This window comes from Polypterus senegalus, chromosome 9, assembly GCF_016835505.1.
Source record: "Polypterus senegalus isolate Bchr_013 chromosome 9, ASM1683550v1, whole genome shotgun sequence".
NCBI classification, from domain to species: Eukaryota; Metazoa; Chordata; class Cladistia; order Polypteriformes; family Polypteridae; genus Polypterus; species Polypterus senegalus.
The window spans coordinates 124,171,369-124,184,391 of record NC_053162.1 but is presented as its reverse complement, the minus strand read 5'-3'; the positions used below and the strand labels follow the sequence as shown (position 1 = coordinate 124,184,391).

Genomic DNA, 13,023 nt, shown 5'->3' with positions numbered 1-13,023 from the left:
TGAGCCTATTGCTTTGTTTATGTATATGTATTTAATCATGTAATTATTGTGCTGGACTGATTAGCTCTTAATTGGATGCAGCTGGGGATGATGCCATTAAAAGACAGAGCCACATGTCACTCACAGTTTACTTATTTCTATTCCTAAGGAAGATGACCTGAACATCTCAGATTCCTACTACTGGTCACCACAGTTTAATTATCCAAAAAGGAGGATGATAAATGAGGCTGGGAAGAATTATTATTATTCCATTTTCTTGATTAACACATATCTATAAGATGCCTCCCTTGTTATTTGACAATTCAATAAGACCAAAAAATATTTCTACCAAAAAACAGATAGTTCAACCCAAATAGTTGGTTGAACATTTTTTTCATATTCAAGTTCAAGTGTAGCTAGTACATAGTATACACAGTACATTGAAATTCTTACTTTCATGTCTCCCCAGAATAATGAAAATAATGTTATAGCAACAAATACACACACACACATGCACACCTCTATATGCTATGCAAAAATCTTGAATACATTATATTAATTTATGATCTGTAGGTCCTTGAAATATTGCTTTCAGTTCATTATTGTAGTTGTTTGCTTTGCTCAAAAATCTCATATGAAATAAAGTAAGCATCTTTATCCCTGTAAAAAGTAAAGTATATATTGATTCTGAATCCCTGGAAAATTTGGAATATACTGACAACCTTCCAACATTGTTTGCCTTGTCAGCTTCTCTCTCCCTCTCACTCTTTCTTCAGTGTTTCGCATGAATAAATTTGTTCAAAACAAGGCATGATGGAATTTTTTTTTTCCCATGATTCGTATCAAACACATTTGTTAACATGCACAAGTGGTCTCACAAGCATGACTGGCCTCAGAAAGTACCTGGTAGGTCTTATACAGCTTAGATACCACTAGAATAATTATCAGCATCTAGAGTACAGATGCAGGACTTCAGAAATTCATGAATCGTATTGCATTAATACTGTGATGGCTTGCACAGGAACACATCACACTTTAAAAATAACTAGTAGATGGTGATCACATCAAGAAGATAGGCAACAGCACTAACCATGATACTATATTATGTTTCGGTAAATGCTGCAAATTTTTTGGAAAGTACTATTTCAGTTTAAAAATGAAATAAAATAAAATAGTTCTGCTTCATAGTCCTTGAGATGTTTTTGCTAAAAACAGTCATCTTCAAGTAGTGCATTCTTAAGTGCTATGAGAATATCTTATAACTCATTACCTGCAGCTCTTGCTTCTCTAGTAGAGGGGCACTGTCCACTGTGAGTCCTTCTCCTACTGATGCAATTCCTTCTTCTGCTGATACTCCCACATAACCACCAACTTCTGCATAGTAAACACCTCCCGGTGCCGCTCCCCACAGGTCAACCAGCTGCGTGTGAGTAAGTGGAGTCTGTTGACTGTGGATGGTGCTGTTGGGTGTCTGCTGTGCAGAATGACTTAGGCTCACCCGGGTTTCAAATGCCTATAAAGAGCAGAATAGCACATGACTTCATAAATTTCAAAACATTAAAACTGTTCATACATTTTCATAAAGACAATATGAACAAAGGAAATGAGAGCCAACAAGACACCACTCCAGACCATGAGCCATGAGGCAGTGAGCTACACACTCAGGTTGGTCAAAAAATTAATTATCAAGATGTGCATAATTAAAAAAATTAAACTTTGAACATAATTAATAAGGGCGGCACGGTGGCGCAGTGGTAGCGCTGCTGCCTCGCAGTTAGGAGACCCGGGTTCGCTTCCTGGGTCCTCCCTGCGTGGAGTTTGCGTGTTCTCCCCGTGTCTGCGTGGGTTTCCTCCGGGCGCTCTGGTTTCCTCCCACAATCCAAAGACATGCTGGTTAGGTGGATTGGCGATTCTAAATTGGCCCTGGTGTGTGGGTGTGATTGTGTGTGTCCTGCGGTGGGTTGGCACCCTGCCCAGGATTGGTTCCTGCCTTGTGCCCTGTGTTGGCTGGGATTGGCTCCAGCAGACCCCATGTGACCCTGTATTCGGATTCAGCGGGTTAGATAATGGATGGATGGACAGAATTAATAACTCCTGAAACTTCTTTTAGAAAAAAACCCAAAGAGGTTACTTAATTCGCTATACAAGCCCATGTTTCTTGATTGCAAATTTGGTATTTTATTAAGAAGAAAAAATTGTACACACACAGGCACACACACCCACACACGCATACACACACACACACACACACATATATATATTTATATATACACACATTTTTAATTATTGAAATAAGATTTGTTTTTAGATTCAACAATTCTGTTTTTATATCATCACAATATGTTTATTCCTTAAGATTTCTTTTATTTTTCATTGATTGCTGATTATGTTACAATGTTTAGGTATCTACTAACAACACAAACAGTAACAGAGTACTCACCTCTACACTATTGATTTTTAGACGTAGCCTTTATCTGTGACAGTCAATTTTTTAGATCTATCTTTTCCTCTTAATTCCCACACAATGCATTGACCTATTGGCATCATCATATTTTGTGTATATAAACACATAGTTAATATTTGTCATGTCATTTTCTAACCTAGGCAGAGTGGCGCAGTGGATAAGGCTTTGAACATCAAGCCCTGAGGTTGTGGGTTCAGGTCCTGCCACTGACACAGTGTGAAACCTGAGCAAGTCACTTCACCCGCCTGTGCTCCAATAGGCAAAAGAAAAGAAACAGAACCAATGGTATCTCAACTGGTGTAGTTGCTTTGGATAAAGGTGTCAGCTAAATAAGTAAATGTAATCGGTTTATTCAAGACCAGGATTGTTTGGAGGGCTGCAAATAAGGACAATTTCCTAGCTAGAGCACCAGTTTATCGCAGGACAAACACAAACCAACCACACACTAGGGCCAATTTAACATCACCAATTTACCTAACCTGCATGTTGGACAGTGGGAGGAAATCCACACAGACACGGAGGGAACTTTCAAATTCTACAAAGGAAGGACCCAGGATGTGGACCCTGGTCTCCTTAATGTGAGACAGCAGTGCTCTTACTGTCCCACCATGCCATTCTTATGTAGTATCATAAAGATCTTTAATGAAGTGTGCTGGGGTAATGTTTCAAAAGAAAGGAGCTATGCAAAAGAAAAGCCAATTGACCTATGCGACAATGCTTCTTACAACATGTGCTAAAATAGAAATTTGATGAAACAGAATATAAACATTGTTTTCTTTTGTAGTTGAAAATAAATCTGCATGATGGTCTTAAATCAAATCTAATGGAATAAGCAGGGTAAAACAAATGCCACAAGAATTCCATTTATTTTCATTTGTATTATTATTAGTGTTGTCATATTTCAAAGCATTTGTCTGTTAAGAACTTTAAAATAAACAACACTTTAAAGTATCGGGTGTTTTATTTTTAAGTGGTTGAGACAGTGGATGCAGTCTGATATTTATATAATTGGCAATGCCAAAAACAAAAAGAACAAAACAAAATGGAAGGTTAGGAGTGCACAATAAAATGTCAAAAATCACAGAATGAAAATCAGATTTGTATCTGTTTGGCATTTGGCTAAATTATTGTGCTTTCTGTTTGAACACATTGATCTTATTTAGATGCCATTCCAAAAAGGACACTTTGCATGCATGTGTTTTGCTGTGTGCCAACATTATGTGTAAAAAGTTCAGAGAACAATCCATCTGTGAAAATCAATTTCCCTATCCATTTGTATCTCATTTATCCAATTTGGGACTACAGGGAGCTATCCTGTCAGCTATTGGCACAAGGAGACAACCAACAATGGATGGTGCACCAGTATATATGAAAACAGAAACATAAAAATAATAAGACGTGATTTATAATAACACTATATTAAACTGGCAATGTGCTGCCTGCAAACAGCTATGACTGGGACTATTCCTTCATAAGAGGTAACTGAACTGAGCTGTTATCTTTGGTTTTCTTGTCTACATACAGGAGAAAATATGTTTGTGAACATTTAGCACAGAATCCATCCATCCATCCATTATCCAACCCGCTATATCCTAATTACAGGGTCATGGGGGTCTGCTGGAGCCAATCCCAGCCAACACAGGGCACAAGGCAGGAAACAAACCCCAGGCAGGGCACCAACCCACTGCAGTTAGCACAGAATGAATGCATTATTATTAAATTGAGTGGCAAATTTTATTTAAGGCAAATAATAACAATACTTTTGTTAGGTAAATGTCTGATAAATGCTTCATTATATTTATCATAGCATGTTTAGGCTCAAATGCCAGCATATCACCCAAGTACAGCCCTGCTGTTAGCCCATTTAATGGTAATTTTCTCGGTTCATCAGGCAGTTGCCCTTCAAATCCATCTGGTGTGTTATTTTTACTGAAACAGGCAACAGTTTCCCTGACATTTTTAATTTCTAATACTTCCCTGGAATATTCTCATTTCAATATATTATTTCTTGCAAATTTCTGATATTATAACCACTTAATAAATAATGTAGTCAATGTAGCCCCATCACATTTATGTTTCTTTTCCAGCTCATTGCTAAAAACAAACAAACAAAAACTCTTGGTTTCTGAACTGTCATGCAGCCTTTTTTAAAGTTATCTGTAAATCAAGACAGCAGTCCTTCAGATTATGTCACGTCTTTGCAGCATGGATGCCTATAACAAGGCACCATGTGAACTTGTAGTGCTTTTATGTTCTGATTAAATGGTTTCTTCAAAAATAAGAGTACTTTGATGTATTTCATAATTGTAAATTTATTTCATATATTGTATATAATAAACAAATCAGTCATTCTGATAAAACAGCTAGTAGGCATGTCCCTAATCTTGTGCTAAAATAGCTTTGAGGTATTCCTAATAAAGTGTTTTGCAGCTGAATAGGGCATTACTATTAAAAATAAAGCTGCAAGTTACTTTAAATGTGGTGCCAGTGGAATAATAACTTGGTGGTGTTTTTGCAGAAAGTATTTATATTGTACATGTTAACAGTGAATATGGGATTTACTTAAACCTCAAACACACACTAAATTATGAACAGGGTCTCATTTTGATTTCTGATTTTGTCTACTAGTACTTTTAAAAGTTTCATAGGACAAATAAGGTTAAGTTCTTGTTCTGGAAAACATTTTGTTAAGGTTAATATTTTTCCCTTATTCAAATACAGTAGAGCAAAAAGAAACTTAATTAAATAGTAATAGGACACCAGATTTTTTTGTAAAGAGCAGTAGAGGTACAACAATCAGTTGGCACTTCTGTTGACACCACCTTAAACCAGACAGTACCTTAAGGTCCTTTAGGCAATATGTTTCAAAAAATGTATACAACTGCTCTAAATGTTTGAAATGATAGTTTTTAAGGATGTCAGATTTACTACAAAGAAGCTAATGTTTATAGCTTTTAATACAAAGATTTATATTAACATTTATAGCTTAGCTTATAGTCATTTACACTATTAATGGCTAATACACTTGAGTTGGGTTCTGAATTACTTGCTACCAAAGTTCAGTTTCTCTGTTCTGCATGATGGGGTACATGTGAGTTCTAGAGGGCTGAATTGCCTCTGACAAGGGCAGCTGAAAATGCATAAATTATCAGCAATATATTAAAAAAGACAGAACAGTGTACAGAGACTGGTTACAGAACATTTTAAAAGTGGCCAAGCCAGAAAACACAAGTAAATATGCTCAAGTTTATCTTTTCCTTAAGAGTTACTGAATGCAATGTTTGGAAAATCAGATGTATTGAAGACTAAGAAATTGCTGAAAGGTGCCACTGGTTGCAAAAGAGATTTTTATGGAGTTTGGAGTTGAGATACTCAGCCAGGCATACACAAGTAATAAAAAAAAAAACAACAATAGGAAATGAGAAACAGAGTGACAGAGATACTGCTCTTCTTGAGCAGAGTTATCGGCGATTTCTTTCTTACTAGTTTACAAGTGCATTTAAAAATATTATAAAAATGATTTAAACATTCTATTACTGTAATGAATGATAGCCATGACTAGCGGTTACCTGCTGCTGTGCAAGGTAAACAGCACCATCATCATAACCTTGTGAAGGCACACCCCCAACCACATAGGAGCCCGTTGCTGGAGAAGCCACGCCAGATGGTTCATTACTCATGGGTTCCCAGGCATCTGAAGAGCTGAGACAGTACATCCCCTGCGAAACATAAGTATGAGGCCAGCCATCTACAGAATGATGCAAGATTTGATCTGTAAGAAAGTGATATAACAATAACAATGAACAGTCTGAACAATCCATTGAGATTACTTAATTGCATAATTAATTGCATGGGTACCTAATACATCTACATTTCTTGTGGCTGTGCAAAATCAAATATTAAATAATATTAAAAAGATGATATTATAGCTGTGGCGGCACAGTGGCACAGTGGGTAGCGCTGCTGCCTTGCAGTAAGGAGACCTGGGTTTGCTTCCAGGGTCCTCCCTGCATGGAGTTTGCATGTTTTCCCCATGTCTGCGTGGGTTTCGTCAAGTTGCTCCGGTTTCCTCTCACAGTCCAAAGACATGCAGGTTAGGTGTATTGGCGATTCTAAATTGTCCCTGGTGTGTGTGTGTGTGTATGTGTGCGCACCCTGCGGTGAGCTGGCACCCTGCCCAGGGTTTGTTTCCTGCCTTGTGCCCTGTGTTGGCTGGGATTCACTCCAGCAGACCCCCGTGACCCTGTAGTTTGGATATAGCGGGTTGGATGATGGATAGATGGATATTATAGCTTGAGGGGTGGTGATTTTTAGCAAGCCAACCAATTGAACTGCATTAACTATTGAACACATAAATACTGTAGCTGTGTATGTAATTATTGGACAAATTTAAATAATTAAATTGTAATTGTGAAGACATTGAGAATTATTCCGGAAAAAGAAGTGCAAGTAAAGTGAAGGCATAAAAATAAAAACTACAAATAGTAATACTGTACATTCACCACCTCAGGAACAATAGAAATATTATTTTAATGCCTGAACACCACCCTTTTAATTATAATTTTTACATGTTTTGCTAAAAACTACTTAACTTGGAAGCTAAAGAAAATTCAGTCCAAGTTCCTTGCTGCATAGTGAGCTTCACACATTACCTACCATTTAATTCTGGAGAACTGTCACTACTATTTGGATGTAACAGAATGAGTACTAGAGAGGTAACCAATTGCAAGAAGGCTCCAGAGACGCATAAAGAAGAAATAAATGCACCTCGACTTGTAACTGACTCTTGGTTGACTTCACTCAAGTGTGCCACACTTCCCTGGTTTGAACCAGCACTCATGCTCTCGCCATCCATTGAAGTCCATGCTAAGAGTGTCGCCTCTGAAATGGCAAACTGCTGCATTACGCCTGTTTCAAAGAAAAGAACAATCGTAATGGAAGAGAAGACAAAATGGAGATAAGAAGAACGAGACATCATTAACACAAAAGTAGGTAATCTGAACATATTGAGGGTTTTAGTTGTGTACAGTCTGCCTGCTACTTATTGCCACACATAGTCAGATATATAATGCACAGTGTTATTGAGAATAAATGTTTTATGGACAATCTATAATTGCTGTTTTCAGAGAGGATGTAATGGCATGAGACATGCTTAAGGAGCTATGACGGCTCTCTTTTTGGCATGTGCAGTTGTTACTAAGGAGAAAGGATGGGAAGGAAGGATAGAAATCGGCCTGCTCACTGCTCCCCATTCTTGCCTCTACTTTTCAGGTTATTACAGCACATTATTCTCTGCTTCACTTGCAATCTCCTCATCTGTGAGATGAACACTCAGTTCATACTTCTTAATCCCTTTTTTTATTCACCTGCTGCAAAGCGTGCTTCCTTTTCACCATCGCTCAAATCTGAATAAGCGTCATTCTCAAGTCTCCGGTCACGCTCCCGATTTGTTGAACGCCCAGCAGGTCCTGCTGACGGCTTGCCCCAGCTCTGCCATTCAATCATATGGGCTACCCGACCTTGAGCCATGGCAGTGGGCTTTGTGATATGGTCTTTTACGCTGCGAGAGACACCTACTTAAAGAGGGAGAACAGAAAATGAAGCAATGAGTTGATGAAGGGGCAAGTGAGAGCGGGAGACATGACAGTGACAAGGAAAAACAGGAAAGCAGCAAACAAAATTATAGGGGAGTGAAAGGCATGCATAGGTTGAAGAAGTAGCAGGAGGAAGAGAGGAAAATTAAAGGAAGTGAGTGGGTGGAGGGCAGGAAAGAATAAGCAAATTAAGCAGTGAAAACAAAAGGAATATAATAAGTTTAACAAAGTATGATACAGGGAAAGCATAAGGGAAAGGAAGTTCAAATTAAAAGGCAGAAGACGTAATAATGAAAGAAAAGACAGAGAACAGGAAAGAGAAGAAAAGAAGCACAAAAGCAATTAAACAGTCTTTCTTTCTTTCTTTCTTTCTTTCTTTCTTTCTTTCTTTCTTTCTTTCTTTCTTTCTTTCTTTCTTTCTTTCTGTCACAGGTCACCTCTCACCTGATAATGAAGACTTGGCCAATGCACCAATCCCGTAAGCATTAGAGTTTCTCTTCAGCCTGGGCAGGATGGATGTTGTGTCCTCCATGGAGATCTGCAGGGCATGGAAAAATCACTTACATCTCTGTACATATATTCAGGTACAAGTAAAACAAGTTCATCAAAGCTGAATATAAGTAACGTGTTGACTATGAATGAAATCAGATGAGGGCCTGTGTGGGGAAAGGTTCTGCTGGAAAGCAGGTGGATTGACATTAGCTTTATTTAAAGGGAAATTGAGAAATGATTATGACATTGTTGGGAAACTGTAAAATGGCAAACACACAATCAGTGTGACTAATGTTGACTGATGGTGATTTAGATTATTTAGGTAAAGCTCAAACTACAAGCTTGAAACTTAAGTTCAAATAATTCAAGTAGTTGGAAAAAAATAGTTCAGGAATATATAGTTCTGCCTGAAAGTTTTGAACCCACGGTGTAGTTCTTTAAATTTAACATTTTCACTATGAAATCCAGTCTAATTTGATTATGAAGGAATGGCTTTACCAATGTTGAATTTTCTCTGCTTGTAGAAATTCAGCTCATTACAAAATAAAGTTATTTAAAATCATTTCTATGTAATACCCCACAAACATGACCTTAATGTGAAATGGGGCCCTTCAGACTGCTTAACCAGTTGTTTCATTTGCTCATGGTTTGGAAAGTGTGATGCAAAGTGAAACTAGTTTAGAAGATGATAAAGCAATTATTTTTGCACAGGAATTAATTTGTATTTACATATTTTTCTCAGTTAATCAGACCAGTTCCTGAAAGTAATAAATAATATTTTACAAACCCACTCTTTTAGAGTAAATAAGGACATACTTTTAAAGAACAGGCCTCATTGTGTTCCAGTTAAATTCAAATGTTTCACTGGTTTCTTTAATGAATACTTAGATCTCAAGCTCTTTCTTTAAGTATGCTAATTCTATGCCCATCCATTCTTTTAGCAGTCTAAACAATTACCAATGATCTACCAAATATTCAATGCATGAAAGGCAAACTTCTCAGTTTTCACTTATGAATTAGACTATAAACATGCACAAAACTGCCCAAGTAGCCATTTTTACCCTTCATACAAATGAGAAACAGCTGTATTATAAGGTATACATAATAATCGCTTTCACTACATTACCACTAGATGGTAGTAGAGATACACTTGCTATATGTTTTTAAAATATGTTGGGATAAAATGATAGAAAGAACCAAAAGTCAGTCTTTCTTTCTTTCTTTCTTTCTTTTCTTTCTTTCTTTCTTTCTTTCTTTCTTTCTTTCTTTCTTTCTTTCTTTCTTTCTTTCTCTTACTTACATTAATGCCATCCCAAGAGAGCTCTGTCCGTCCTTGCTGAGAAAGGAAAAAGTGAAAATTGGGTTAACTCATATCGTACTTTACATAGTTTCAAGGTGTCATTTTTAAATGATAACCTAGTGGGGCAGAGAGGCAATGTTATGAATTTTAGAAAATATATAAGTGTATGTTTAAGTAACAAGCCTTTACTTCAGACACACCGCCTTTGTTTTATGTATTAGCCTAAAATCTGTGTAATGAACATTAATATTAAATCATAATCATTAATTTGCTGAAAAATTCACATCGTGGCATTGTGTAAAACCAACACAAAAAATTGAATGCATATCAGAATGACAAGCACTATGATTCTTTGAGTCCTCTCTTAGCACTGTTTCATTCATATATCTCACTTTGTCCCTTGCAGAGGTGACTGACAGTATCTCACCCCCAAATGTATCCTAAAATACTGCGATAAGCAATGCATAATAATATAATCAGGCTGATGGTGACTATATCCCATAATCTGACTGCCACACTCTTGGAAGAGTCCAAAGCACATGTGTGTTAAAACATAATAAATCAACTTTCCTTTAGGTATTTACATTTCCTTAGATGATAGAGTAGGCTTCTCACAGTAGGCCTTACACTAGGATACTGCACTTTGGATTCTTATACACCATGCTAGAGCCTCATAAGCCAGGCTGTTTTCACACACAATATAAAGAGTGCTTGGAGATGGTGCAGGGCAGGTCAAGGGATTCCCTGAAACTCCCTTCTCACGGTTACTCAGTTTCTACCTCGCTGGTTGCTCTATGTACTGTATGCTACTGCCATGTAATAAATGGTGCTGTCCACCTGTTCGCCATCTCGCCTTCCAACAGGGACCGCCTCTGCAGCTGCAGTAAAAAGAAAAGAAAAGAAAAACAGAGACAAAGTTGCAAAGGCAGCACCCTAAAACTTGAGATAGATAGATAGATAGATAGATAGATAGATAGATAGATAGATAGATAGATAGATAGATAGATAGATAGATAGATAGATAGATAGATAGATAGATAGATAGATAGATAGATAGATAGTAAAAACTGCCGAAGCAAGTTAAGCCTTATAAATAGAGAAAAAAAAAATCTTAAATATTATGATGAAATGTATGCTGAATCAACTTCCTTCATTGTATTCACTTTGTTATTATGAGCATGGGCCAGAGCCTAATTCAGCAGCAAAAAAGCACTTGCATTTTATTTTCTCCTGTCACTGTAAACGTAATTGCAACTCAAGTAGCCTTACAAAACAACATTTAATATAATAATTGAATAATAATAAAGCAGTATATGCATACATTAAAAAAGAAGCAAACATTGCTAGTAGAAAAGTAAATTGTGTAGGCCAGTCAAATATAAATATGGACAACACATAACCAGTTAGCTAAATCCACAAATAAAAGGTTACATGCTAGTCTTATAATTAAAAAGATAATAGCTTAGAGACAATTAGAGAGACTCCCTTACTTATATATAGTGCTCTATATCCAAAACAATTAACAGGAGTCTGTAGTGACACTTGTAGGATCTGAAATATGCACACTCTTTTTTTAGATTTTGAGAAAATCAAGTTCTTTTTAGTCCTGGCCTTGCTAACTAATCCCTGAGGAACCTCCCAAGCAAAAGCCTCTTCAGCTTAAGAGAAATTACAAGAATTAACATGCAGGTTTCAACTATTATAATACATTAGGGAAGTTAAAGGTAGCTTTTGGGAGAGACAAAAATTAATTATGTGTTTGAAAATTAAATTGTGTATCAGTAGTTAAGAACTCATAATATGTGATTATTTTAGACTTTGCTTTACCCAGCAAGACACTCAAATCCCCATTGTAGTTCAAAGTTACCCTTCTAATACCAGTCAATCTGGTCATGTCACCTCTTGACACCAAGCCTGATGGTATTACACTACTGCCACCTCACTAATTCTTATACATTTTTCAAACACTCCACTGAACCTGCCTCTTCAGGTATCTGGGGGACATTCTAAAACTAGTTAATATCTCCACATTGACCATCAGATTCAGACCAGCAGACCCACACTTTGGTCAGAGGGGCACAAGTGTACAGGTCTATCTATCTATCTATCTATCTATCTATCTATCTATCTATCTATCTATCTATCTATCTATCTATCTATCTATCTATCTATCTATCTATCTATCTATCTATCTATCTATCTATTTGATATTCTCTGCATGCCATCCACTCACATTACTTCACCCCCCTCTTTTTTCTGCTATGATATCTCTCCTTCCTTTGCCTCTGTCTCCTTCTCTCCGCCCACTTATCCTTTTCTTTCTTATTCCCCTATCTATTATATCCTTCAAGCCCTCAATTCCCTTACTGCCATGCTTTTCCCCACTCTGTTGCTCTTTACTCTGCCCTTTTTCTTGCCTTCTGCTGTATTTTCCACATCCTCTTTCTCCTCCTCCTCCTCCTCCTCCTGCCTTGCTTGCGCTCACTCTGTGTCTGCATAACCAGTAAATCAAAATATTTACGGGCATCCATCCTGTGACCGACTCTAATGAAACTAACACAAAACAAAGACAGATAGACAAACTGACAAACTAGACAGACAGATAGATAGATAGATAGATAGATAGATAGATAGATAGATAGATAGATAGATAGATAGATAGATAGATACTTACTGATCGTCCGGGACCCTATACAGCCCATTGCTGGAACAAGCTCTGTGTGCTCTCAACAGGGAGGTGATGTCCGATGGTCAGATATTTCTAATCCTGGGACAGGCATTGTATTCCAAGTGGGATAAGGGAAGCACAGTGAAGAGAAGTATAATTCCGTCCACACACGCACACGCATGCATGCATGCCTCCTACTCCTTATTTCCTTCTTCTGCACTCCTCCTCCTTTTTTTTGAAGACATCTATCTATCTATCTATCTATCTATCTATCTATCTATCTATCTATCTATCTATCTATCTATCTATCTATCTATCTATCTATCTATCTATCTATCTAAAAGGTGCATTCTCTCTCTCTCTCTCACCCACTCATCCCCCTCTTTCCCTCCCTCCCTCTACAAATCTTCGGCATGTACCAACAGTCAATTTTCTCACTCTCTCTCTCCCCCCGTGTTTTTTTCCTGCTCTGTATTTTCTTTAAACAGATGGGTACACAACAGTGAGTGTTCTTTCTTTTCCTGTC

General features: G+C 37.3%; 1 protein-coding gene across 8 annotated transcripts in view; it reads right to left on the bottom strand.

Moving 5' to 3' along the window:
* The window catches only part of fam131bb (family with sequence similarity 131 member Bb), a 97,348-nt gene extending 84,532 nt beyond the window's left edge, over window positions 1-12,816 (bottom strand). For 4 of the 8 annotated variants that reach the window (XM_039763736.1, XM_039763735.1, XM_039763733.1 and 1 more), the window contains exons 1-8: window positions 12,504-12,815; window positions 10,667-10,707; window positions 9,830-9,865; window positions 8,482-8,575; window positions 7,810-8,019; window positions 7,211-7,351; window positions 6,013-6,215; window positions 1,250-1,492 (exon numbers count right to left, since the gene is read on the bottom strand). In XM_039763736.1, coding sequence (XP_039619670.1) covers window positions 1,250-1,492; window positions 6,013-6,215; window positions 7,211-7,351; window positions 7,810-8,019; window positions 8,482-8,575; window positions 9,830-9,865; window positions 10,667-10,707; window positions 12,504-12,531 — 996 coding nt within the window. In that variant the 5' untranslated portion in view covers window positions 12,532-12,815. Of the gene's footprint in view, window positions 1-1,249; window positions 1,493-6,012; window positions 6,216-7,210; window positions 7,352-7,809; window positions 8,020-8,481; window positions 8,576-9,829; window positions 9,866-10,666; window positions 10,708-12,503 lie in introns of all 8 variants that reach the window. The other 4 variants (XM_039763737.1, XM_039763732.1, XM_039763740.1 and 1 more) reach the window with 4 other exon arrangements.
* Window positions 12,817-13,023: the final 207 nt, after the last annotated feature.